Source organism: Emys orbicularis, chromosome 8 (genome assembly GCF_028017835.1).
Source record: "Emys orbicularis isolate rEmyOrb1 chromosome 8, rEmyOrb1.hap1, whole genome shotgun sequence".
Classification (NCBI taxonomy): domain Eukaryota; kingdom Metazoa; phylum Chordata; order Testudines; family Emydidae; genus Emys; species Emys orbicularis.
In genome coordinates this window covers 74631301-74658533 of record NC_088690.1, presented here as the reverse complement: position 1 = coordinate 74658533, position 27233 = coordinate 74631301, and the positions used below count along the sequence as shown (strand labels likewise).

Below are 27233 nucleotides of genomic sequence, written 5' to 3'. Positions count from 1 at the left end.
AGGCTTGGAGGAGGATTGAATCCAGGTTTACAGCTTGGAGCACCCTGGGAATTCCCTACTGACTGGCAAGACATGGCCCAGGACAGTCCTGCCTCTCCAGGGGTTTCTCAGGTGCCAGCTTTAACCAGCACCAGCCAGAGCAGCAGCACGTGAGACTCCAGCTTCTGAAGGGCCAGTGGCAGTGCCAAGCTGGCAGCCCTGGGGAGGAGAGGGGCCCGTCTGAAGCCAACGCCTGATATGTCTCTCTTCGTTCTCTCCTCTCGCAGCTCTCTCTGCTTCCACGCAGACACAACCAACCCAAGGCGGGCTCAGCGCGAGGAGCCAGCAGGGCCCTAGCGGGGACAGTAGAGGCGAGCCCTGGCCCAGAAGAGCTAAACTGCGCTTGGCATGGCCAGAGCGACGCATGGATGCGCTGCTTCATTAAACAAATGACTGTACTTGGTAACAGACTCATAACCATCGGCAATAGTCACCTGAGCTCCCAGCCCCCCATCAGCCCTCCCTCAGAGTGCAGGCCCTCTGGGGAACCCCTCCACTTCCCCAGCCAGACTGGCACTGGTAGGAAACCACCAGCCCCATGAGCCTGGAGTTGGTGCGCTGGGCAGGCCCAGCTCCGCAACCTTCACCCTGCTGCTATACAGATCTTCCCAGCTCCACCAGCCAACTGGGCAGGACGCCCGCTCTGTGAGCCTGCCTAGCTGGGGCACTTAGAGCGGTTCAGGCCTGCGCTTCACGCTGGGGCTTGAGGGACAGTCTGAGCCATAGACACTGGGCTCCAGTCCCAGCTCCACATCGCAGCCGTGGTGCTTCAGCAACACCCTCCCAAGGGATGACCCAGGGCCCAGTGCTTTTGAGTCATTCGTGGTGCTGAGTTTGGAGCTCACCCCCTGGAAGAACTGCTCTGCCCTCTCCTAGCTTCTGCCATTTCAAGCATAATCCTTGTTGTCTCCAGCAGCCCAGGGTCAGGTGCCCCCCTAGGAATCGCCATTCTGAGACAGCTAGTGAGTGCAAAGGGGCCAGAGCTGGGATAGTGCAGCCCATGCCGGGCACAGGGCAAAGATTCACACACTGACCAGCGCCAGCTGCTGTGAGCAGCCCCAGCAAGCCAAGCCCAGCATGGCAGCAGCAGTGTGTCTGCACCAGCCCCTGCCTGGAGAGCTAAGTGCCATGCAGAGCACAGCATCTGGTGCAGCGCAGGCAGGATCTGTCTGCGTATGGCCCCACCAGAGCAAGCTGAGACAGTCAGTCACCACCTCTGGCAGGGGGCACTGCCCAGACCACTACCAGCCAAGGACTGGCAGAGCTGGTACTGCACCATCTCCTGTTCTGAGCAGCTCCTTGCACAGCTGCTGCCCAACAAGCAGATAGGAGCTGCCTGGGCCAGCTCTGCTGTGTGGCCTCATGGCAAGGGACATGGGCCATGGCCTGGGACAGACCGTGGGGAAGTGGCTTTCACCCAGCCCTGTAGCAGAGGGGCAGGAGCAGCCTGCCCTCCGCAGCCTAGCTAGGAAGAAGTGGCCAGAGCAGGATGGAAGCAGCTTCCCTGTAGCTACATTGGTGTGTATTATGGCCTAGTGGTGACCAGAGCAGCGCGCGGCCCAGCTGCTGGGGGCTGGCTTTGGTGTTTAACCCCACTGCAAATAGACAAGCTGAAACCATTAAAGCTGCTGAGCACACGTGCAGAATGAAATCTGTTTATTGGGGCCCAGTGACCAGGCCATCCCCAGCACAGGCGGAGGGCAGCCGAGGCAGCCAGGGACCAGCCTGAACACACAGCGGCTCAGCAGAAGCAGCCGCTGCTGGGCCCAGCAGAAAGAGGGGCACAGTGCGCTGGCACCCAGTGCAGTTCTTCCCGCCCTGCCCCATGCTCACCTGCAGCCCTGCTCTGGGGACGGGGCACAGGGCAGGTCTCTCGGTGACTTTCAGGGGAATGTGCAGAAATGCCAGCTAGCAGCAGGTGAGCCAGGGAGGGGCGGGATGGGCGCAAGAGATGCTAGATACCCCGCACCGGAAGAGCAGGATTAACCCTCACATGCCCACAGCTGGGAGGGGCCCCTTGGCTCAGCACTTGACAGGGGCAGGGGGTCTGGCAGAACTGAGAGCCAGTTGGAAGTGGGCAGTGAAAGGAGGAGGGAGACAGCACTGGCTACAGGCCCCCAGCCTCCTGGCAGATGCGTTTCCCACTCCAAGCCTAGGGGTGGGAGCACCCTGCTGGCAGCTGCCTGGAGGGGAAGTGGCTGCAGATGTGCTTCTCCATCCCACCGCTGCAGGTCTCCTGGGATGGGGGACCCACTGTCCAGTCCTCTCAGCGCTGGGGCAGTGAGGAACATGCATTCGGTAGTGCTCTGCACTCCCCTGGGACTATGCTCCCCCAGGACTCCTCCAGAATGATCAGCCCATTGGGGTGAAGAGAGGCAGCTTGGGCTGCTGATCAGGCTCTCTGCCGCACTAGGGGTGAGCTCCAGCACTCCCATCCCTGCCGTGGGACTGTCCCCGGATTTCTGCTGCCGGCCAGGGAGGAGTGGGAAGGCTCTGAAGCAGTAGGAAGCCAGTGCACCCACTGGGTGGCGAAGTCGGTGGCAGCAGTTTTGCTCGGGTGACACACTGCGCTCCCAGCTGGGTAGCGTCAGCTGATGCGGGGTTCAGGCTCGGGTTCTGGGGCTTTGGCAGGGGGTGGAGGCGGTGCTCGCAGCTGCAGAGAGAGAGAGAAAGAGAGATACTGATTACAAGGGGCCAAGGCCCCTGCACTGCACCCACGCGTCCCTGCTCCGTGCCATCTCCACACCCTCCCTCCCCACGCATGGGGCACATGGGGAGCAGGAATACACCCCTCAGAAAGGAGAAGCTGCTCCAGGCAAAGGCATAATTACGGGGGGCCCCTCCCCAGCTTCCAGGCTGAGGGACAGCAATGTCTGTGGTCCCCGCAAGAGGACTGTGCTTTATGTTCCAAGCTCAGCAGAGATCCCCGGCTGCAGGCCCTCAAACTGCGGAGCCACAATGGAGAGGCAGGGGGTAAGGAGGGACTCGCTGGGGGAGACTAGGGGAGAGAGGACAGGCTGGGGGGACTAGGGTTGGATGATGGCTGTGGTGCTAGCACGGAGCAGGGTGAGGAGAGTTGGACATTTGGGGGGAGGTAACGGGGTGACACTGCTGGGAGCTGAGGCAGGCTCATGGCCCTCCCCCGAGGAAGCCTTTGTCCTCATACACCACTTTGTGAGCACCAGCCCCAGAGCCCCTGGTTGGGGCAGACGTGATTCATCCTGTGCCTGCAAACGCTTCTTACCGGGCGGATGCGTGCTGCTCCCAGGTCCGGAGAGCTGGGTCCACTGACTGCACCATCCTGCCTGCAGGCTGGGAACACAGACCGGCGTTAATGGCAGGACACTAGGCTGCTCTCCACATGCCTGCACACCAGCCCAGCAGGGACCCCCCAGATGCTGGGCCCAGCCTCTTTTCACCCTCACCAGTTCCCTCCCTATCCCCCCAACCCCCACAACACAGACACCCCAAGCGGCCCTAGCTGCCATCGGGGGCTCCTGCACAGAGGAAACGCCTGCTGTCTTGCTTAGGGGAAGTATTCCTGAAGGTTTCATCACATGACAATCTTTAATTTCTGGAGATTCCAGGACAATTCTGGAGAGCTGGCAACCCTAGTCTTGCCCCCTTCTGAGTGTCCTGTTTATGCCAGTGCCCTGGAGCCATCTGGGAGGCCAGCACCCCATGAGGCACTCACCTCCCAGCAGCACTTCGGGAAGGGGGTGGGAACCCAGCCCGGCACTGGGCACAAGGACCGGAGGGGAGAAGGCCGGAGGAGATGGTGATGGGAGCTCCTGGAAATATAAGCACAGGCAGGCTGCGATTAAAGAATTTTGGGGCCTTCACACTACAGAAATTGCCCCCCCCCTTCCTTAGAGTGCCCCCACTCACACAGACCCCACACGCCCCTCCCACCCACCTGGGGTGCTGTGACAATTTCTAGAGAGGAGGTGCTGAAAGCCATGGAACTGTAACCCTGTGCATGACGGAAGCCAGGCATTCACTTGCTATTACTTCAAGCTGCTGCACGCTCAGCACCCCTAGTTCCAGTGCCCCAGTGTGCCCCACGAAGCTTCCATCAGACCCCCAACATCCCAGCCATACATCCCAATCACTGCAGCCCCCAACCTCACTCCACAGCTCCCTCAACACTCCCCATAGCCCACCAACAACTTGTCCACACCTACTTCTCCCAGGACCTTCCTAGCCATTTACTGGTCCCCTCTTTCCCACCCGGCTCAGCAGTCCATTCCCGTCTCAGGCTAGAGTGGCTCCTTCCATCACCTGCCCCACACACCCACAGCCCCGCGCAGACAAAGTCCCCAGGCTAGGGGAAGAGTCTCCCCATGGGAATTCAGTGACCATGAGCCTGGAGCAGAGCCTGGAAAGGAATCTTTATTCAAGGCAGTGCCCCCTCCTAGGCGTATAGGGGAACTCAATCCACATCCTGGTTTGGTCCTGGGAGGAATAGGGAACACAGGTCTTGTCTACACTAGGGAACTTCAGTACTTCTGAAGCCAGCTGCCAGCAGCCATGTTAGCTGAGGAGGGCTGGGGACAGGGAGCCCTTGTCTGCCCTTACAACTGCTCTAAGCCACTGGCACGATGCTGGGAATTGGGGCCTGTCTCTCTGTCAGTCTATCCTGGAGAGGGGGACACAGACAGCCAAGCCCGAGCACGGCGAAGGGGGAAGTGGAGACCAACCTGCCCAGCCACTCCTATGACTCCAGTTATTTCTTCCACCACCAGTGAAGGGAAGACCCCAACGCGCCCGTTGAAGTCCCCTTTCCAGAAGCCATCGTCCACTTCCCCCTCCTCTCTGGGGAGCACTCGGATTATGGCTCCCTCGGGGAAGGTCAGCTCCTCCACACTCTGCCCTTCGTAATCGTAGAGGGCTCGCACCAGCCATGCTGCAGGCAGCCAGAGAGAGCAGGCAGAGCTGGTGCCAGCCGGGCACACAGCTGCTCAGCACATACAGACATTGAAAAGCCTCCACCCGGCATGGGATGGGCTGAGCCCATTCTGCTGACACTGAGGGACACTGAGGCAGAGGTGCCAAAGCTCGGGGCACTAGGCAAATGCTGATCCCAGCTGGAGGCACTGGGGTTTTCAGAGGTGCTGGGAGCCCCCATCAGCTCTGCAGGTCAGGGGGAGCTGCAGGTACCGATCACCCCAGGAACCAGGCCCTGCGCATGCCCCATGGCAGGCCTGTTGCATCAGAGGCCACTCTTGGAAGCGCTGGCCATAGGTCCCGGGGGAGTCAGGCAGGAGCGAGCTCATGGTCCCAGTCCTATGGCCAAGCCAGCAGCCAGCCCCCCTCAGCCACGCTGCAGGCAGAGCTGCTGGTCCCCAGTCACCCAGGGACGGATCCTGGGAACTGAACTCCTTCCCCAGCTGCGTGTGCCCAGGGCACCCCTCTTCCCACATGCGGACACAGCCCCATTGTCCCAGTGCACCCACACGCAGCCCCAGGGCTTGCCACATACTTCCTGGCTCCAGCACCAAGTCCATGGTCATAATGCTAGTGAGCTCCCTTTCCAAGGCGGTCTCGGAGGGGCCTTCCTGGCAGCTCCCGGTCAGCGCCCTGCGCTCACTCCCCACGGCATCCAGGAACAGCAGGTACTTCTCAGGGACATAGCCCACCTGCCCCGCCTGGTTCCGAGCCTGCAGACAGCCGCCGAGGGCAGGAGAAGCCAAGTTAGGAGAACCCAGCCAGCTCCCGGGGCCAGGCAGAAAGGACTCAGCCCTGAGCCAACCAAACTCCTGCATGAGAACCCAGGGAAGCCACCCCCAGGCTCCCCCATCCTGGCCCAGGCCATGGACCAGCTCGCGGGAGGGAGGGAGGCCCGAGGGAGCCAGTGCCCGGGAGGAGGGAGGCCCGAGGGAGCCAGCATCCACAGCCCATTCCCCAGCCCTCTCCGGCGCTGCCTCTAGCGAGGGAGGAGACTAGCCAGCCGCTGTGCTGGAAGGGGACGTTCCCACTGTGTTTCTTTCCCTCCCTCGTCATAGACACATCCCCACTGCCCCACGCCCACCTTGACCCATTCTTCCACATCGCCGTCCTCAATGACCTCCAGCTCCTCACCCTGGCGGATGGACAGCTCGTCAGACTGGCAGGCCTGCACAAGGGACAAAAGCCATGGGACAAGTCGGAAGCAGTGCTCCCTGCAGCCAGCCCCGGCTGCCAAGCCCCTAGAGGAATGCAATGCCCCAGCCTGGGGTGGGGGAGGGAGCAGAGAACCCACTGCCAGCAGGCACTGCTCCAGCCTGGGGCACAGGGCCCTTCACTCAGCACCCAGAGCACCCTGAAAGAGCACTGCATGGTTCAGAGGGCTCCTGGGTGCTAGGCTTGTGTCCCTGGGGTGGGGGCCTTACCTGGTACCCGAAGAACACCCTGCAAGTGGATGGGTAGATGCGGGCAGTGCCAGGGCAGGGACCGGCATCCTCAAAGAGCTCCTCATTGTCGTCATAATCGTCAAACTCTGCCAGATCGAACTCTTCTGCCTGGGGACAAACCCAGCATGAGAGAGCACCCCGCACCCAGTCGCCCTGCCACTCTCTGGGCACACGGGGCCACCACAGGACCAAGGCGACACTCCTGGCCCAGGCCACCCCAGCAGCAGATGCCCCCGCTCCTCCCAGCCACTGGCACAGAGGGCTCTGCCCCGCGGCAGGGGTGCTCTGGGCTCTCAGGGGCGGATGGGAAGCCAAAAGTGGAGGGGCAGCTCTCACCGTGGGGGTCGACTCCTTGTCCGACTTGCGGGCCTCGCTCAGCCGTCGCTCCTGCTCCAGCTCCTCCAGGACTTGCCCCATGGCCCCCGCCAGCCAGGTGTCCACGTCTAGGCCGGCCTGGCGCAGCAATACCAGTCGGGCATCAGCCTTTACTCTGCTGACCTTAGGGACATAGGGAGAGCAAGCGCCTAGTCAGCCCAGGCCTCAGCACCTGCCACGGGCCTGGGCACCCAGCCAGCCAGCAGGGCTGGGCCAGGGACCATCAGCTGGTACCAGAGCCATGGGGCGTAGGGTTGCCAACTTTCTAATCACAACAAACCGACCGGACTTTTAGTGGCCTATTAAAATCTCCCGGATTGCTTTCAATAGCCACCAGGAGATCGAGGCCGATTCCAGTAGACTCCCGGCCAATCCCGGAGGGTTGGCAACCCTAATGGGGTGGGGGTGAGGGGAAGGGCTTGAGTCTTGTTCAAGTTGGAATCATGTTTTTATTCAACTCCACTTGTGTCTCCAAGGAATAGCCCTGTCCCTGCTCCTCCCCCCGCCCCTCCAGTCCCCCGGTCCTCCAGCCCCCTGCCCCTCCAGCCCCCCCTCCCCACCCCTCCAAACCCCCTTGGATGTATTTTCCAAGAGTTCTGCTCTACGAATGATTTGGGGGGCAGGTCTCTGGCCTGTGCTATACAGGAGGCCAGCCTGGATGATTCCAATGGTCCCATCTGGCCTTGGAATCTATGAGTGCGTGTGAAATACACCCGGACCCTGTTCGACCCAGACTAGATGAAGTATAACAGAATAATAGGGGACTAGGCGTACCAGATTTGCCCTTACACGAGCATCGTCATTCACTGTGGCCAGAGTGGGCTGCACAGAGGGCTAAGAGTCTGCAGAGCATGCAGGTGCTGGCAGTCATTCAGATGCATGCCACATACACGGCAGGAGCTAGAGATGCCGGGCCAGGCTGTTGCTAGTGACGTGAGTAGGGCTCTACCAAATTCATAATCCATTTTGGTCAATTTCACGGTCATAGGATTTTAAAAAGAGTAAATTTCATGATTTCAGCTATTTAAATCTGAAATTTCACAGTGTTGTAATTGTAGGGGTTCTGACCCAAATAGGAGTTGTGGGGGAGCAGTAGCGCTGGAACATTTTAAAAAGTGGGGGTGCTGAAAGCCAGCCCCCCTTGCCCCCGTCCACCCCCCCGCCCACCTGAGGCCGGGAGCAAAGCCCCGGGTGCAGGACTGGCCGCCGGAGCCCCAAGTTGCAGCACCCCCTGAACCCCTAGTTCCTGCACCTATGTGGGGGAGTTGCAAGGTTATTGTGGTACTGCTACCCTTAATTCTGCGCTACTGCTGGCTGTGGTGCTGCCTTCAGAGGTGGGCAGCTGGAGAGTGGCGGCTGCTGGCAGGGAGCCCAGCTTTGAAGGCAGAGCCGCCACCAGCAGCAGCGCCTGGTATGGTATTGCAACCCTTACTTCTGTGCTGCTGCCTGCAGTGCTGGGCCCTCAGTCAGCAGCCGCCACTGTCTGGCCACCCAGCTCTGAAGACAGCACAGAAGTAAGGGTGGCAATACTGAGACCCCCGTAAAATAACCTTGCGACCCTATGCAACTCTCTTTTGGGTCAGGACCCACAATTTGAGAAACGCTGGTCTCCCCCATGAAATCTGTATAGTATAGGGTAAAAGCACACACAAGACCAGATTTCACGGTCCATGATGCGTTTTTCATGGGTGTGAATTTGGTAAGGCCCTACACATGAGAGTAAGAAAAAGCCAATTCAGATACTGTGCAATGCTGCATGTGGAGCAGAGACTGGAGGACAGAGCCCAAGGCTGCTCTGTTGGCTTGAGAAGAGCTCACGGCCGGGTAATCCCAGACCAGCGCGTCTGCTAAGGGGCAGAGGGAAAGCCAGGGCCATCCTGCTGATTCTGAGCAACACACGTGGCAAGCAGCACATTCTGTCCACGGCGCTTTTGTGCTGCAGCATTATCAACAGCGTTGTCTGTGCATTGTGGGGCCCCGATGCATCTGCCACAGGAGCATGGCGTGTCGGGAACTTGTGTTACCCAGCCTGCCTGCCCCCCTCTTGCTGCTGGGATTCACTTCCTGCCAGTCCTTCCCACTCCATCTGCAGGGAGGGCTCTGCTGGCACAAATCCTGGCAGAACAGTAGCAGCAGTGCCGGGGGCACTGGCCAGCAACAGGAGCAGCAGCACAGGAGCGGAGGGTGGGTAACTGGTGGACACAGTACAGGTGGCGCATACAGGGCGCACACGGAACAAAACCAGTAGCCAGAGGGACACGCAGCCCTACCAACCTGTCCCCCGCCTGCCAGACCCACCTCTGCTTTCCGGATATTCTCGCTCACTTCTTCCATCCTCCTCTCCATGCCGGGCATCTCCGCTTCAGGGGCCTGCTGCCTCCTGGCTTCCATCCTCTGCAGAACCTGCACAAGCCCAGGCCAGACTGAGCCCCACTGCCGCTCCACCACGACTTCACTGGCCCCAGGCCCCCGCCCCAGAGAGAGACCAGAACCACTGGGTTGGGGCCTGCCCTCACCTCCCTCCAAGGAGGCCAGAGACCCCCTGGCCATACCCCACGAGAGTAGAGAGGTTGTTTGGGGGCAGGGAGAAGTGGATCCGTCCCCCCTGGAGGCACAGGACAAGCCTGGCAGTGAGGATGCTCCTTCTGCTCTGGGATGAACCCGGGGCTGGGGCTGAGTGGGCAGCCCTGGGCACTCACCTGCTTGCCATGAGTCTTTATTTTGTAGTCTCTGGCTGCCCGGGTGGCCCAGCGCCGCGCCTCCTTCTCCAGCCCGCTCTCCCCAGCGCTGCTACTCCTCGCCTCCAGGAGGCGCGCCTAGGACAGAGTATCACAAGTCAGAGCGCACCCTGCCGCCAGCCCTCAGACAGGGCTCTGGTGCACCTCTCCGGCTGCTTGGCGCTACCCTGGGGGAGCTCCGCACAGGGAGTCCCTTGTCCCCAGTGCTGCGCAAGCCCGGCCTCCCGCCTTACCTGGTCGGCGCCCGACGGCTGGAACTGCTGCTCAGGAGTCGGGGTGAAGGCAGTGTTATCCTGCAGGAACAGGAGGAGGCTCTGCTCCCTGCACACCTGTAGGAGCAACAGGGGGAGGGTAAGCGGGGCGGCACACGGGGCCCTGGGAGGGGATTGGGGTAGGGGCAGCCAGGGCCAAGCCACTGCTTGGTCACTAGGAACCCATGACCCATGGCAGTCCACACCCAAGCCAGGTGCAGGGGCACAGGCATGCCTGGGGGATGGCACCATGCCAGGAGGTGGGGGTGTGGGCACAGCCAGCACTACACAAGATGTAGATATGGGATGGGATTGGCCCCTCCTTGAAAAGCAGGGCAGATCCCGTTACCTGTGTGGAGGCCTCCAGGATCCCCCGAAACTGCTCCTGCGTGGCGTGACAGGCCTCCAGTTCTGTCTGGCTGACTAGAGTCAGGTGGTCCTGGAGCCGCTCGTACAGGTCACCATCCAGGGTCTGGAAAAACACAATCAGGCCAGTTACTGGGGGGAGGACAGGGTTGGCGGGACTCCCCAGGAACGCCCTTGTCCGCCCCCGGGAGAGAAGAGTCCTCCTCTGAGCTCTGCTGAACTCATCACACAGACCAGAGGAAAACTGGGACGGCTCCTAAAAGGACAAGAGAGCCCCCTACTGCCAGTGGAGAAGGCAGCCAGTGAGTGGCAACGGGATCAGCTGGAGTGAAGTCTGCTCAGGGAAGGGGCAAGCAGGCCAGCTGGAGCTGGGGAGAAACGGGTCAGAGGTGCATGGGGCTTCAGGTGGGTTCAGGCTGATCCATGGTTTGCAGCTCCTGAGCCGGCCCCAAGGGACATTCTGGAAAGAACTGAAGGGACGGCTGCTTGGCTATCTGGACAGGGTTGCACTCGGGGAACGCAGGGCTTCCCCCTAAGCTACTGTCTCAACACAGCATGAGCCTGTGTGGATCTCCCAGCCCTTGGCCTTCCCCAGCAGGGGGCGCTGTGGGAAGCAGGGCAGGCGTTCTGGCTGTAGGGGGAGTTCCTGGCTACTCCAGCCCCAGCCTGACTCACCAGGGCACGCTGTGGGAAGCAGGGCTGGCTGAGGGGAGCTCACAGTCCCAGCCTCTGCCAGCGAGGCTGCTGTAGTGCTGGGGAATCTCTTTCAGCCCACCTGCAGTCTCGCGCCAAAGACGAACACGTTCCTCCCTGCCCATTGGACACAGAGCTGGGGCTGCCCATTGGCAGCGACCTTGGACTCCTCCCCTCCCAGAATCACAACAGTTTTGCCATGCCTGACATGCAAGAGAGGAGCGGGCGCTGCATCCCCAGCCTGGGAGCAGGTGGGTAAGTGCAACAAACCCTCTGCGCCAAGAACCACCCCCTGATGCTCAAAGGCAGAGCCCAGGGGGCAGCTGCATGGGAGAAAAACCACACACTGCCCCAGACACTGGGGGGCGCAGGCAGATATGGCCTGGCTTCAGGTCTCGGGGGAACCCCAACAGGAGGGAGGGGCCTTCGCCCAGCTCCAGCCGCACAGCAGATGCTTTCCAAAGCAAACCTGGAATCCCAGGGCCTTAAGCCCACCACCACGCAAGGCCTCTGCTCCCAGCTCTGCCACCCTCCTGGGGCGGGGCTAAGAGGCTCCTGCCTCCTCAGTGGCCTACACAGGGAACCTCCACTGGCCCCAGGATGCTGTTGCCCTAGGGAATCTGGCAGAGAGAGGGGCCGGGGCACCCAGCGAGGCAGCAACACAGCTGGGAACAGCCCCAGGATTCAGGGTTGTTAGTCTCCCCTCTAGTCACTGGAGTCCACCTCCCGCCCCTAGACTGGCTCCTTAGGGCAGGCAGGAGCATGAGTGCCCCAGCTGGAAGAAGGGCTGGCTAGCTGGCTGCAGGGCGAGGCTCTTCTACCTTCATGACGGCAGGCAGCTCGACGTGGTAGTAGTGCCCCAGGTGGGCATTGGCAGCTCCCAGGGTCAGCAGGTATTCGTTCCGCGCCACCACCAGCTGCTGCGAGTTCTCGGCCAGCTGCACAGAAAACTGCGGGTGGGGGACAGAGCACGGCCTGGGTAATGGGGCAGGGCATGGCCGGCTGCCCAGTGCCCTCTGCAGGGCTTCCCCGGATCAGCCCCGGCATCCCCCTCTCCCCACGATCAGCCCCTCCCTCAAAGGGCTCTGCCCTCCCCTCATATGGTGTCCCGGGGTCTCCCAGCAGGCCCTGTACTCAAAGCACCGTCCCTCCTACAGGAAGCGCCAGGTTTTCCCCACCGTGCCCGCCAGGCCCCCTCGGCCAGAGGCTCTGCAACAACTCTGACCTTGGTGCTGAGCTTCTGCAAACTGGCCTTCGTGTGGAATATGCCATGGTCGCTCTTCCGGAGCCTACAGAAGGGACATGGCCATCAGTGCTCAGGTAGCTTCCCCTTTTCACAGGCCCCTCCAAGACAGGCACACTGGCCCCACACTGAGGGAGCCACCCCCTCTAGGCCCCACAGAGCACCCTGCTCTCATGGGGTGCAGCCAAAGGCAGAAGTGGGTGGTCAGGAGATCCCCTCCCCCTCCCCAGGATACAGTGGGATCATGCACCCTGGGACCCTCTGACCAACGCCCCAGGCACCATGGTGCCCTCTACCAGATGCCCTTACAGACCCCCCCCCGCCCCTACCCACAGGGCAAGTGCCGCTCGCTCACCGGGCCTCCACATCAGCCGCTTTCTCCTTGGCCACCTCGCTGACCCGCTGCAGATGCATGTAGCGCTTCTTGGCTTTGCCCACTTCCTTCACCGTCTCCAGGAGCTCTGCCTGCACCCTCTGCAGCTGCTCCGTGCTCTGGGGCAGAGAGGGGGTGTGAGCCCCACAGTCCTTCAGCCAGCCCTCCTGGCACCTGCCCCCTGCTCTGGGAAGCCCCTTTGAAGAGCAGGAGGTTGGGGCCTGTACCCCCATCTCTCCTCCCCCCACCCAGACTGTACCTTCTTGAGCAGGTGCTCCTTGGACAGTCGGGTGGTTTTAGCCACCTCCAGACTCAGGCTGCGGTAATTCTCCGAGGCTGCCACCCGGGCCTGCCCGGCACACACCGTGCTGTCAATCGCCCCCTTCCAGACGGCAAAGGCACTCCTGCAGGGAACGGACACCGGAGGAAGCCTGGCTGCACCCATGGAGCAGAGCAGCCCCTCTCCCACACACTGGCCCTGTCTCCCGCCCCCCCGTCTCCACAGGGGCTGCCCCAGCTCCCCCATTGCACCTGGATGGCCAACCTGCTCCAAGGACCCCATGGCTCCCAGAACCTGAATGGAGAGCCCTGGGTGCTGTGCACAGCCTGGCCCAGCTGGCTCTTCCCTGGGTTTCTGACGATGTGCAGTCCCAGATCTATCTCAGGGCCATTATCCAGCCCTACCTCTGGAAGTGGCAAAGCCATTTCCCAAGCTTCTGTCCACCTGCTTGAGTTGCCTGAGCCCCAGCCGCATCCTGCATCAGCCCCGCTAATGACTGGCCATGCTTGCAGGCCTTGGCAGAATCGCTGCTGTCCGGCTGGGTTGGGAAGCCCTATCCCTCAGGATCTCACACTGCTGCCCAGAAAGTCTGACCCAAAAAAACCCTGTCATTACAGCACAAAGCACCCCCACGTGCTTCGCCACAGCCCCTGCAGAACATGACATGGCCTAATGCTGCATGGCCTATGAAAGCTCCCTCCCCAGCTGCCTTTCCCCTCATGTCCACTCCAGCTCCTGGCTCTCCCCTCCCACTGGCCTCCACTCAGTAGCTTTGGATTTCTCTCTGGCCCTGGACTTTTCTTCTCTCCCCACATGCGCTCCATCAGCAAGGCAGGACATCTCCACCTCTGAAGCACGACCCCTGCCCTCCCATGTGCTAAGACCCTCTCCAAGCCTTCCTCTCCTGTACCTCTTCCTCCTCATCCCCACCCAAGCCCCAGCTCTTCAGACCCGGGCTGCCCTCCTCGCACACGGGAAGAGGTGCAATCCTCAAACTTGGGCTCCCAGCAGGCACCACAATGCAGGGGACAAGAGCCCCCATTTTAAAGCCCTTGGGGGCAGAGGCAGATTACCATTTTGAGGGGCCCTGGGCCAGAGCAAGTGGGGGCCACTCCCCACCCCTTTCACCTGCAGTTTCCCCCCGCCGCCTCTCGTCAGCACTCCTGCCGGGGAAATGAGGTTGGGGCACGGGGGCTTGCCGGGGTGCTCCTGCTGGGGAGGCCCCTACACCCCAACCCCATTCCCCAGCAGGAGCACTGGGTGGGTGGGCAGAGCAGGGCACGGGGGCACCCATTTTTCCAGGGCCCCCCAATTGGCATGGGCTCAACTGGCCCTGTAGCTAATCCACCACTGCTTGGTGGGTTGCTCTAATGAGCCAACAGGTCTTCTCTCCCTTTTCTTTATACTTCAGCCACCATGCGTCTAGGGGTGGCCCCTACATCTCTCCTCTCTGCAACTCCTATTGCCTGTATTGAGCTTCCTGCATCTCTCTACCTCATTGACTCTTGCCCCTCATATCTCCCAGGTGAAAACCTCTCTGCTCTCCACTGCCCCTCTCGTATACCAGAAAATAAATAGCTCTGGACAGGGTTTAGTGGGAGCACTTTCCCCCTAGAATACCAGAGCTCTCAAGAACGCCACACGTATGCACACACACTCCCATATACACACACGTGTGCCACTGCAGTGCATGGTTAAACTCTGCCGCGTTTCACCCCAGAAGTAGCTAAATTTTCATGGTGGATAAGGGACTCTCACACAGGTATCACTCATTCTGTAAATGTAGTCACCTCTGGGGTGAAACATGGCAAAGTTTAACAATGCACTGCAATGCCACACAGCCTGTTTGGGGAATGGGAAGCGAAGAAGAATTCCATTGTGATGCTGGCAGCTTGTGCCAGGGTCCTAGGCCTTGCTGAACACTTACAAATGCATAGCTAGAAACCAGTCTTGCTTCCCTGGATGTTGGCATCATCAAAATAGATGTTAGATGTGAAGTTGATAAGAACATGTTTAGTGTTTTATAAAATGCTTGTAGGATGCTGCATGTATTGTCCTCACTCAGCTATGCCCCAGGTTATAAAGTGATAGCAAGCATCTGCATTGTAAACCTGTGACTGCGTAACTCACCACACAGGGAAAAAGCCTCGTGTAATGCAAACGATGGGCTCTAACAAAATGTTAAATCCTGTTCATTAAACGCAAAGGAGCCACTGTATGAGGTCAAGGCTCAAAGACTAAGTGCTTTCCTTCCCCCCATCCCATGAAGAAGGGACCTGCATGGGAACTGTTGCAATCAGCTTGATTTCTGAGGAAAGAAGATATAAAAATGCTTCACGAGGAAAAATTACCATCTCTTTGCTGCTTGAAGCAAACAGTCCCAGGGCCAGAGAGACTATACTGAAGTGAGAGATCCTCCAGGATTATTCCTGGGTTTGCCCAGAAAGACATTTTGAATGGACAGATTACTACATCTCTGTCATTTTTAGGAATTATACATGGTAACTCACTTGTGTGTACATTTGCTTGCTTCAACCTGCAAATAACCAATTTCTTTATCTAAAGGTTTATTAACTAGGAAAGTTTATTACAGGATTGGCTACTGGCGTTGTCTTTGGTGTAAGACCTACAGTACCAGTTGATCTGGGGGTAAGTGACTGATCTCTTGGGACTGGAAGCAATCTGAATATTTTGTGATTTTTGGTGTAAGTGACCATTTATCACTAAGTCCACCATGTCTGGGTAGCAACATAGACTAGAGAGTCTGAGGGGACTGTCTGTGACTTCATGGTGAGACTGGTACAGTGATCCAAGAGTTCACAGTTGTTATGGAGTTGGTGAAATCTAATTATAGAACAAACCACCAGCTTGGGGTGTCTGCCCTGTTTCTGACAGTCTGCCTTCAGTTGGCACTCAGTGTTGTGAGCCTCCAGACAGCATGACACCCCTCTCCAGTTCAAATGGGCAGAAAGACAATTGCCCACTTTCAGTACCAAGAAATGCCAACGGCCAAGGCACAAAGGCTGTGTCTGCACCAAGCATTCACAGCTCTCTCCCCAAGGTTGGCCTAGCACTGCTCCAGCTCTGCCTGGGCTAGCAATGGCAGAAGGACCCATGATGGCTATACAAGGGTGAAATGCCTGCAGCCAACTCTACACAACGGCTCCCACCAGGGTAGGGGAATCTGGAAAGCAGGGAAAATGCTGAGGTTCTACTCTAGCAGCATTAGCTAGCAGGTGCCTCCCTACAAGGCCTAGCTACACTGTCCTCCTTCCCCAACATCCCCGTAGATCTACACCCTGATATAGACACCACCCCATCCACAAGACCTAGCCACACCCCCTCTGGGATCTACACCATGACAGACACCCCTGCACCCCAGACATCCCCATGTCCCTCTGCCCTGACACCCCTGGGGATGTACACTCCAAAACAGACACCCCAAGAATCTAGCCTCTCCCCCATGCGCTGTTCCACTGGGATCTAGCCCCCTGCACCCACCCACATGCACTCTCTTTCCTCCTCGCTGATCAGCTGCCATAGCTAGGCCAGTCTCCGCAGCAGGGCTGGGAGTCTCTGCTCCGGTGCAGCTGGGATGCAGCACCACCGCTGCTCGAGTGCTGCTCCATCCCGCTGAGAGCCCCCCGGCACAATTCCCTGCTGGCCGAAAATCTGGGACGTTTAAAATGGGGCCAAGAGTGAGGCTGCCAAGTCCATGTACAGAACCAGCCAGACTGTCAGTGTTGAGCTCAGGAACCTCCTGCTGGTTCAGCACTTGCACATGCAGGGAGGCACCTGACAAAGACTTCAGGAACCTCACTGCAGGCCCCATTGTTTACATTCTTGGCTTGAATTAGCTCTGACCTCCCCACAGCCAGCGCTCCTGCGCCATTCCTCACAGCGCCCCCTGCTGGGAGAGGCTGGGGCTGGAGTACCTGGGAGCTCCCCACAGCCAGCGCTCCTGCCCCATTCCTCACAGCGCCCCCTGCTGGGAGAGGCTGGGGCTGGAGTACCTGGGAGCGCCCCACAGCCAATGCTCCTGCCCCATTCCTCACAGCGCCCCCTGCTGGGAGAGGCTGCAGATGGTGTACCTGGGAGCTCCCCACAGCCAGTGCTCCTGCCCCATTCTTCACAGTGCCCTCTGCTGGCAAAGGTGGAGAGCTGTTGTGATAATTGGGCGTACAAATGTAACCTGTTTGTGAACCTAATTGTGGGAAGTGGCTAAAGATTTATGAAATGTTCTGATAACAATGAAGGTTGATGGGAAAAGGTGCAAAAGGGAGACAGGGAAAATGAATTAATCCAAATGAAAAGGCCTCCTGCTATCACTCAAGGATTGTGCTAGGATCAGGCCTGGTGAACAAGAGACATGTGGGACTGGAAATCAATGGACCAAAATTGGTGTGTTGGCAATAGGGTTGCCAACTTTCTAATCACACAAACTTGAACACTCTTGTCCCGCCCCCTGACCCGTCCCTTCCCTTCTGAGGCTCTCCCCCTGACCCACCCCTTCTCACTCCATCCCCCACTTCCTCCATCTCTCACTCTCCCCCACCCTCACTCACTTTACCAGACTGGGACAGGGGATTAGGGTGCGGGAGGAGGTGAGGGCTCCAGCTGGGGGTGTGGGCTCCAGGGTGGGGCCAGAAATGAGGGGTTCAGGGTGTGGGAGAGGGCTCCAGGCTAGGGCAATAGGTTGGGGTGCAGGAGGGGGTGAGGGCTCTGGCTGGGGGTGTGGGCTCTGGGGTGCAGGAGGGGGCTGTGGGCTAGGGGTTCAGGGTGCAGGCTCTGGGAGGGAGTTTGGGTGCAGAAGGGGGCTAAGGGCTGGGGCAGGGTGTTTGGGGGGGGTGCAGGCTCTGGGAGGGAGTTTGGATGCGGGAGTGGTTCCGACCTGCGGTAGCGGGTTGGGGTGTGCTTACCTCGGGCAGCTCCTGGAAGCGGCCAGCATGTCTGGCTCCTAGGCTCAGGGGTGGCCAGGAGGCTCTGTATGCTGCCCCTACCTGCAGGCACCGCCCCTGCAGCTCCCATTGGCCATGGTTCCTGGCCAATGGGAGCTGCAGAGCTGACACTCGGGGTGGGGGCAGCGCACAGAGACCCTTTGCCGCCCCTGTGCCTAGGAGCCGGACATGCCAGTTGCTTCTGGGAGCTGCGCGGATCCAGGGCAGGCAGGGAGCCTGCCTTAGCCCCGCTGCGCCGCCAACTGGACTTTGGCCTATTAAAATCTCCTGGATCGCCTTTAATAGGAGATTGAGGCTGATTCCGGGAGATCTCCGGCCAATCTGGTAAGGTTGGCAACCCTAACTGGCAATTAGACCTAATTGGTGACCAACATACAGAGAGGATGGACTAGTCCGCCATCACTGCTTCTTGTGTTCTCAGAAAGAAACTTCTGGGGTTGGGGGGGGGGGGGGGGCAGGGGGAAAGCTGGCTACTGAGATGCTGGCTGGCTGAGAAAAGGGAAAAGAGTGAGCTTTGCCATCATGGCTGCTACCCCAACCTTCTTAGTCCTAACCCTGAGAGCTGTCATATGGAAATATACCTATCTCATAGAACTGGAAGGGACCCCAAAGGGTCATTGAGTCGAGCCCCCTGCCTTCACTAGCAGGACCAAATACTGATTTTGCCCCAGATCCCTAAGTGGCCCCCTCAAGGATTGAGCTCACAACCCTGGGTTTAGCAGGCCAATGCTCAAACCACTGAGCTATCCCTTCCCCCCAGAACAGACCAGAGAGAGGGACCCATATGGCATCACTGCCTCCACTGGCTCTGGCTGAATCCCAACCACCACCTGGGATGGGAGACTGCTTCTCCCCCCTCCATGTGTCCTTTTTCTTCCCTACTTTATTTCTACTCTTTCCCCCTTCCCCTTTTTCCTTCTTTCTAATATGAGTCTGGCTTAACCGGACAAGACTGCATATTTTGCAACACTTCTGTGAGCCTGGCATCAAAGAGGCAGCTCAAAGCAATGTCCTAAACAGCCTGATACTGATATTTGTTTGCCAGGTCTCAGGGCAGCAGTTTTGTTCCAGCAGCGAGGCTGCGAGTGAAAGTCAACACCAGAGCCAGAAGCTGCATTTTCTGCCCTCGCTGTTCTCGTCTCTCCCCTTCGGTGTGTGTTCGGCTTGTTTTGTTTTCTAGAAAACAGGATCAGGCTTTAACAACAGCTCCGCTAACGTCTCTTTCCCCCGAAAGGCCAGTTATTACCATCTCTGATACCATCTAAGAGACTCCAGCAAGGGGCTTTTCCTTCTAAAGACTCTCCAGCTAAGGGGAAGGGAACCAGGGATGTGGTTACACTGACAGCCTGACTTAATACTTCACATTTCAAACGCTTGAACTGTTTTTCCTCCTTTGCTGGATCTTCAATAACAGGCTCTTTAAAGGGGTGTTGCCACTGTAAGATGCAGGTTGGGGCCTCTGGGTAGCAAACCCAGACCCTTGTTTAACCCTGTTTAGTGCTGGACAGTGAGTGGGTCATGTTAACAACTCTGACTCTTCAGGCTCATATATTCCACCTAAGTTAACAGAACAGAGCTCCCCCGACAGCCAGTTCTGCTGTCCCGCTCCCTACAGCGCCCCCTTCTGGGGAAGGCTGGGACTGGAGTGACTCTGAGCTCCCTAGAGCTGGTGCTCCTATGCTGTTCTTTATAGAGCCTCCTGCTGGAGCTGCCCCTGGCTGGAGCTCCCTCACAGCCCCAGACGCTGACTGCAGGGCAGGCCAGCCCAGCACAAAGAGCGCGTGGCCAGCAGGCTCAGGCCTCAGCGAGCTGTCCCACCTGGAGTCGTTGGTCTCACTTCGGCCCCGCTGCCAGTCTCTCTTCAGGAACTGACTCGCCAGCCTCTGCAGCGCCTGCAAACAAACCCTAGATCAGCCACTGCTGCGTCTTCTCTCCCGGCCCCACCTGGGGCTCCCAGCCAAAGAGGGGAGGGGGCTTCTCCCCGTCAGGGCTCGCACCAGGGCACCAAGCTCCTCTGCCTGCTGTTTTGTTCCCACCAATGTCCCACTCAGAGAACAAAAACACGGCTGTTCCTATGCACACTGCACAGGTCCCAGCAACGCCCCCAGGGCACACTTCCCACACCAGGACAGTCAGAAGAGCTGGGGAATGAGCACAGCACTGACCAGGGCTGTGCAGACATTCAGCCGGGTACAGAGTCAAGGCAGTGTCTCTAACCATGATCCCTCCCCCCCCCCCCCCGCCCTCCAGCGCCTCCCTCTGGGAGAGGCCAGCAATGGAGCAGCGAGGAGCTGGCACTAATGCACCTCTCCTTCCAAAGTTTGGCCACTGCTCTCTGCCAGGGACTCTGCCCCTTTGGGTCTTTTGCTGCCTGCGACAACAATGAGATGGGAGTGAGAAATGGAGGGGCCGTGCAAGCGAGGGGACAGAATGAGTGGGGCAGGAGGCCAGCAACAGAACGAGGCAGCTGGAGAGCGAGAGAACAAGTATCTATTACAGGGGAACCCTGGTCTGCGAGGGAGGCAGAAAACGAGGCAGCTGAGCGGAGCAGGGGCGATGGAGTCACAAAGCAAGAGCAGGCCTACGCTCAGAAGGCTTCACCAGGGTGGTTATACCGCTGTCCTACACTGGCAACGTGCTCCTCATGTGGACGCAGCTCAGCCTGGCAAACTGCATTTGGATTAGCCCAGCTTAATCCAGCCCCCTCAGCGAAATAAGCCACTCTGGCAAAGATGCAGTCTGCTGGTATGACGAGGATTTGTGTTATCATCGCAGTGCAGCTGTGTCTGCACTAGGGGTCTGGCCGGCACCACTCGGGCTATACAAATCCTGCTGACCGACACGGCTAGGCTGGTGAAGTCTGTCGTAGAGACGGGCCAACGACACAATCAGCTGCGTCCTTGAGGCAGGATTGGGTGGGGGCAGGGAGGGGAACCAGCCACCGAGACGAGGAAGCCAACGGAGGTCAAGAGGCCAGCAATGACCCTGCTTCCAGCACAGAGAAGTATGTGGGCAGCTGGCACAGGCTCCTGAGGGGGATCAGGGCCTGGCACAGCCCCCTCCAGCCCAGGGTCTGTGGCCCGACTGCACAGCCGCCTTACACATTGTGAGCACCTCTCAGAGAAAGCAGGTAGCTCTGCTGCAGGGGCACATCTCCCTCCTGAGCACCACGCAGAAACACAGGCCTGCTCGAGGCAGGGAGCTTGGCAAACTCTGCTGAGGCTGTGGCATCATTACAGAATTGGTTGGCGAGACAATGCCCACCCCCGCCTGATGCAGCAGGCGCAGCCCATCTCCTCTGTGGCACCCACTAAGGGCTGTCCACGCAGGGGTGTTGCACTGGTTTAACCCAGGACATGAAATTCTCGTGTGGATGCTCTTATTCTGGTTTAAACCAGCCTTTTGTCTGTTTCGGTTCACTTGAGTGGGGACAGGTTCAGGCTACATGGAAATGAGCTGCTCGGGAAGAGAAATTGTCCACGGCTGGGTCTGCACCACTTTAACGACACCACTTTCACAACCAGTTCAAATGAACCCAGGGCATCCTTCCTGTGTGGTCACAGCCCAAAGAACACGGACGTCACGCAAGTGACACTTGTAGCTACCGGGAGGCCTGCATGTCACCTCCAGGAGAGGCCCCGTTCTCCCAGTGAGCTCGAGAGCACAGAGCCCTGGGGAGGAGGTGGGAGTGGAAGAACCCAGCTCTGGCTGACGCTGGTCGCACAGTCTCTTTGGCTAAGGGGACTGACTCGGTGAGCCCCAGTGCCCACAGGGTCCCAGATCTTAGACATTAGAACATGCTGGCTCAGCTGGCAGAGTCAGCAGCTCTCAGGAGCCTCCTAGCAACAGGGACACTATAGAGCTGCTGCCAGGGGACCGCAGCGAGATGTCAGCCTGGACAATAAGCCTCTGAATAACGTGATCTGGAAACGGAACGGTCCTGCTGCTCCTGGGCCTGCTCACCCACCACGGGGGGAAAACAAGCACCAGAATTAAAGCTAATAACAAATAGTGGCAGTTTTCGGGAGTGAGAGCAGCTAGAGATAAAGGAGCAAGGTCAGAGCCCTCTGGGCAAGCTGGAGAGCCAGCAGCGCGCCAGAGTTTAAGGCTATGAAACAGCTCGACCAGTCAGCCAATTCACTTGCACCTTCCAAAATATTCTCCTTCAACCCCAGACTAAACCCAAGACGTGTCAGAGCTAGAGGAGGTCTAGGGGGTTTCCGGAGTGACAGCGAGTTCCCTTCTCTGCCCCATCTCTCAAACTCGGCTGAGAGTCGTGACCAGCTTGTAGCATGGGAAAAGGTGCCCAGCCAGGCCGCCCCAGGGGCCAGTTCAGAAGACTGTGTAGCAGCCTGGCAAATGGGGGCTTGCTGACAACACAGAATGATCTATTCTATGGTAATCAAGGCTGAGCGATTCAACCTAGGAAATGGGACATGGCAGCAGATGGAATCAACACAGACAGGTGGAACGCAACACACAGTGGGGCCACATCAGGTACTCACACACTGCAGGGCGGGGAGTTAGCAGTAATCTCTCGAGCTAGGCCTAGGAATCAACGTGGGCAGTGATGACGTCTGCTCAGCGCCCAGCAGCAGCCAGGAGAGAGAAGAAGAAGTTAGGTCGGAGCAGGGGCAGGCTGGAAATAATACAGGAAGGATGTCGTGTGCACAGAAGACACCTCTGTGCTCGCTCGCCTACCCACCTCACCAGAGGAGCGGGCCAGACAAGGAGACAGGCGGCCGGAGCAGCCGCGAGAGGAAGCAACACAGATCAGGGCCCTTTCACTTTGGAGAGGAGAAAAGAAAAAGGCACAGACAGGCCCCAGCCCACAGTCACAGGGGCACGCAGCCCCCCTCTCTAGGGTGTCCCCATCACCCCGTCCCCTGTCACAGGGGCACACAGCCCCCCTCTCGGGGGTGTCCCCAGCACCCTATGCCCTGTCACAGGGGTACGCAGCCCCCCTCTTGGGGTTGTGCCCAGCACCCTATGCCCTGTCACAGGGGCACACAGCCCCCCTCTCGGGGGTGTCCCCAGCACCTCCTTCCCTGTCACAGGGGCACACAGCCCCCCTCTCGGGGGTGTCCCCAGCACCTCCTTCCCTGTCACAGGGGCACACAGTCCCCCTCTCAGGGGTGTCCCTTAGTCTCGATTCCCTGGAAGGAGCCCGCATGTGCATCTCTCTCAGGGTGTTCCCAGGTGCCCTACTCAGCTTTGCTCGCTGCGCTCACCCACTTAGGAGAGGAGAAAAGAAAAAGGCACAGACAGGCCCCAGCCCACAGTCACAGGGGCACGCAGCCCCCCTCTCTAGGGTGTCCCCATCACCCCGTCCCCTGTCACAGGGGCACACAGCCCCCCTCTCGGCTCCTGGCCAGCAGTGCCATCAGCACACAGAGGGCCTCCCACTCTCTGCGTAGCCACCACTCCCTCCACCTGCCCTTCTCCACTTCCTCTTGAGTGAAGGCAATTTGAACAGGGCCTGGCAGCAATCCTATCCTCCCTCATGCGGGCATGCCCCATATCCTCATGGTGTCACCATTAGGAGCCCCAGCTTCCTTGTTAGTCAGCTCCTCCTCAGAGCAGCCACGTGTCTAACCTCATAGGCATCTCACAGCCCCACCACAGAGCCAACGGGGCCAGAGCCTCCACCAGCCCCAGTAGCAGGGCTGCCACTTGCTGGTGGGTCACACTTCTTGTCTTCCTTCCACTCACTCACAGGGGCACACAGCCCCCCTCTCGGGGGTGTCCCCAGCACCCACGTAGTCACCTCTGCGCTCTTTCAGGAGAGCTTACGCTCAAGCCCCTCTGGGAAGTCTGGCCCACCAAGGGCACTGAGCACTCAGGAACCCTGACCTTTAACACCACAGGCTGACCCAGTACTCCTCCCCTCATTCCTTCATGCCTGCCAGCTGCTTCCTGCACTCCTCCTGTCTCCATGAATCCTTCTCTTGCCGAGTCTATCGCACTCTCTCTATTACCCCCAGCTCTTTGGGGCGCTCATTCTCTTTCCACCCTTTCAAACCCTCTCCTGGTGCCTTCAAGTCTCTTCCCTTCCTCCCCTTGCAGGCTCAGCATTTAGTTCTCCCTTGGGGGCTGCAGTTCGGGTGGGCTGGTGTTATTTATTGCCCTTTGTAGCAGAAGCTCTGTACCAAGAAAACACAACGTAATACTGGATAACGAACACTCCTGAGAAGGCCAGTTAGAGGCTTTCATTGCCCAAGGACCAGGTGGCACATGAAGTAAAAAGGCTAATGTTCTGAATGAATCAAAGGAAAGGATTCTCTGCAAACCTACGGAACTCACTGCAGCAGGACATTTGAGGCAAACCACTTAAGAAGAACCTGCCACTTAAAAGAGCAGCACACACCATGGCCTTAGCAAGGAGAACAGGGAAAGTGGGCCCCATTACCAAGTCCTTGAAAGATACTAGCCATTCCATATCCACTCTCTGCAAGATGGAGATTGGACTGGGACTTTACAAAAGGATTCTCCAGCGTCAGGGCACAAGGTGAAGCTCAGCCAGGCTCAGAGAGGAATTTGCTTTCAAGGGGTAACAATGTGGACACAACACATAGCGTGATGGGCATTTCACATCAGACCAGTGACCTGCTTAGAAATTACAGTGCCTCTGTTTCTATTGCAGGTGGGAGGGAGCTATCAGGGTGGGGGAAATCGGGAGGAGGAAATCCAGAGTAAGGGGGATGGGGAGCCAGCGGGGGGAGCTGTGAGAGTGCAGGAGGCATAAGGGTTTTGCTGAACGAACACAGACTCCTCCTTGGGCCCACTTCTACAAACACTCAGTCCCAGTCACGACCCAGCTGGCTCCAATGTGGCCGTGTGGGCAAATTACTGCAGGATCAGGCCCTCTCTAGATATTTCATTTGCACCCACCGCCATGGTCTCTCTCTAGCGCTGGAAGAAAACAGCCCAGCAGAAAGGACCGGATGCCCCTGCCTAGGGGTGGGTGCAGAGTCATTTATCCTGGATGCGTTCTCATGTGTGACCTATGCCTGAGGAGAAGCTGCTGGGCCAGGTGGGAGCAGAAGGAGAGGAGGGGCAGCAACACCCACTGCTGGTGGGACTCACCAGAGCCGTGAGGGTTAAACATGCCCCATCCCCCTCTGGCAGTCTCCCACCCAGCACTGCAGGCAGCAGGACGGAGAGAGCAGAAGTGTGCTGTGTCAGCCTGGCAGAGATGCTCCCCCCGACCAGGTGCTGAGCAGCCCTGCTCCATGTGGCTGTTATCCCCAGGGCGCTACACATCACCCAGATGGTCTCCCCAATGACAGCTCCGTGCTGGTGCCAGCTGACACCAGAGGAGGCATCGCTGCTGGGCAAGGTAGCGATGGAACCCGGATGCTGCATGGCCCCAGCTCGGGTACCGCTGGCAAAGGAGGGCTGACTCACAGCCTGTCCGGCGGAGGAATGGCGAGAGCTCCCCGCTCAGCTACACCATGTCCAATGCCAATAGACCCTTTTGGACTCTAGTGGAAGGGTCCAAGCCTGCAGAGTTCCATGGGGACGGAGGGACCCAGCACCTTGCTGGACGGGGCCAAGCCTGGCTTTCCCCAAACTTCAGCCCAAGGTATAGATGTATGACATGTGACCCGAACTCTGACCTCCTGCTAACAGACCTGACTCGTCCCTGGGCTTCGGGCCTCCCTCGCATGCATTCTGATGGCTCCACGGTACCCATGTGCCCAAATAACCAAAGCTTGGGGAACAAGACGATGACAGCTGCACATCTCGTCCTTCACCAGACCCCCCCAGCAGCTCTGGGGTTCATTCCACAGCTCGGAAGAACACTGGCTTCGAATGGGTGGAACAGGCCAACCCTATTCCTCCCGCTTGGCATGACGTTACTGTGAGCTCTGAGCCATGACGAACAGACCATGACTAAGGCTGGTTGCCAAACTGTTTTGACTTCTTGCCCTAATTGCCTTTGAGTCACCCCTGCCATGGCCTGTGATTAGCCCCTTGGGATTCAGATTACATACACTGGTACCGGAATGCGCTCAGTGATGTCTCGTAACAGAGGCAGAGACGTGGCCCCTCCTTACCTGCCCATACTCCCGCTCGATGGCAGATCTCTGCTTGCTGTAGGACCTGCAGGGAGAGCACATGGTGGTAAGTGGCAGCATGCACATGGCCCAGGACATGCCCAGAGCCCCTCATCCTTCATCTATCAGCACGGCTTTGTTGCAGCTCCCCATGCACCCTGCATGGCCCCCGGGACACCACACCCATGTGTCCTGGGGACTGACTGCATCGGAGCTGGTAAAAGGGCATGGAGCCTTTCACCTCCACGGCGCCCATCCCAACACACTCCAGGTGATAAGCCAATGGAAGCTGTTCCCACGTGAGGGCCGCTCAATGGCCCACAGGTGGAACAAGTGACTGAGTCCCAGATCAGTCCCTGGTCAGTACAGGTCCTCACCATGTAAAGCACCATCACAACCGGCACCAGCCAGCACAGGCACCAAACAAATGGGCCCACCTCAGGGTGGCACGGGGGAGGGGGGGACTAATGGGCCCCGCAGATGACACACCGCATCAGGGAGGGGCAGAGGGGACGGGATGAATGGGCCCCGCAGATGACACACTGTGTCGGGGCAGAGGAAGCGTATTGCCACTGCCTACACCTTACAGGGCTGCTGGTTCTGTCTCCAGCCTTGGCAGTCAGTGACCTCTTAATAGCTGCTAAATACATTTTAAATTATCGTCACTTTAACATATCCCCACTACTGCTGTCCCCCGCCCTGCATTCCCATGGGTCTCTTCCGGCACCATCACCAGGAGCTGCTGGTGAACAGCACAGGCTGCCCAGAGGTTTTCTGCTTCGCAGCTTCGTCTCCTTCCCCTACTGTGAAGAAGGAAAAAGACTCCACCTAGCTCATTGCCCAAACGAGGGGTGTCCCGGGGGGAGGGGTACAGCCTGACTGAGTTTGCAGGTCTCAGCCAGAAGGATCAGCCTGGGGGCCTGACAGCGAGGCACAAGGCGCAGGACAGCCACAGCCACTCTCTGCTAGTCCCTGATCCAGGACAGCTTTGGCCTCTGGTACCTGATGTCCTCCAACAGCTCTGTCTCCCGCTGCTGCTTACTCTGCAGGCTAGACAGCTGCTCTATGAAGCGCACTTTCACCTCCTGGGTCAATTTCACCTGCCAAGGAAGGAGTTCTTAGGTCAGGGCCCGGACTTGTGCTCTGCACCCCGGGCCTCACACCCTCTGCAGCACGAGCGGCCCCCGCGATCAGCTCGCCGCTGTCCACACCACAGACCGCTACCCGCGCCCGGGGCCTGACTTGCAGACCCTGCTAAGCAGGAACCCAGGAATAGCCTGGAAAAGCAGGAGCCGAGGAGAGCCGAGAGGGGACAGGACAGGGTGCTGCAGGGGAGGGCCGAGCGCGGCCACTGCCCACCGCCTGGACCCACAGCCCACCCCGGACAGTGCCGGTCTGGGCACCGGGCTCCTCCACCCCGCTCCCCAGCCGCGTCCTGACCCACCTTACGGGGAGGCGGCTGCAT

At 58.9% G+C, this 27233-nt stretch overlaps 1 protein-coding gene across 1 annotated transcript; it reads right to left on the bottom strand.

The window, feature by feature from the left end:
• Positions 1 to 1680: 1680 nt before the first annotated feature.
• FCHSD1 (FCH and double SH3 domains 1) lies at positions 1681 to 27233 on the bottom strand. The gene is made up of 20 exons (XM_065409693.1): positions 27213 to 27233; positions 26771 to 26868; positions 25769 to 25814; positions 19527 to 19600; positions 12730 to 12874; positions 12453 to 12589; positions 12080 to 12143; positions 11676 to 11804; positions 10145 to 10267; positions 9778 to 9873; positions 9506 to 9622; positions 9105 to 9209; positions 6768 to 6929; positions 6411 to 6539; positions 6071 to 6154; positions 5522 to 5699; positions 4740 to 4945; positions 3734 to 3830; positions 3284 to 3351; positions 1681 to 2692 (listed from the first exon to the last, which is right to left on the bottom strand). Exons 1-20 carry the CDS (start codon positions 27231 to 27233, stop codon positions 2627 to 2629), a joined length of 2145 nt encoding a protein of 714 aa, XP_065265765.1. The 3' UTR covers positions 1681 to 2626.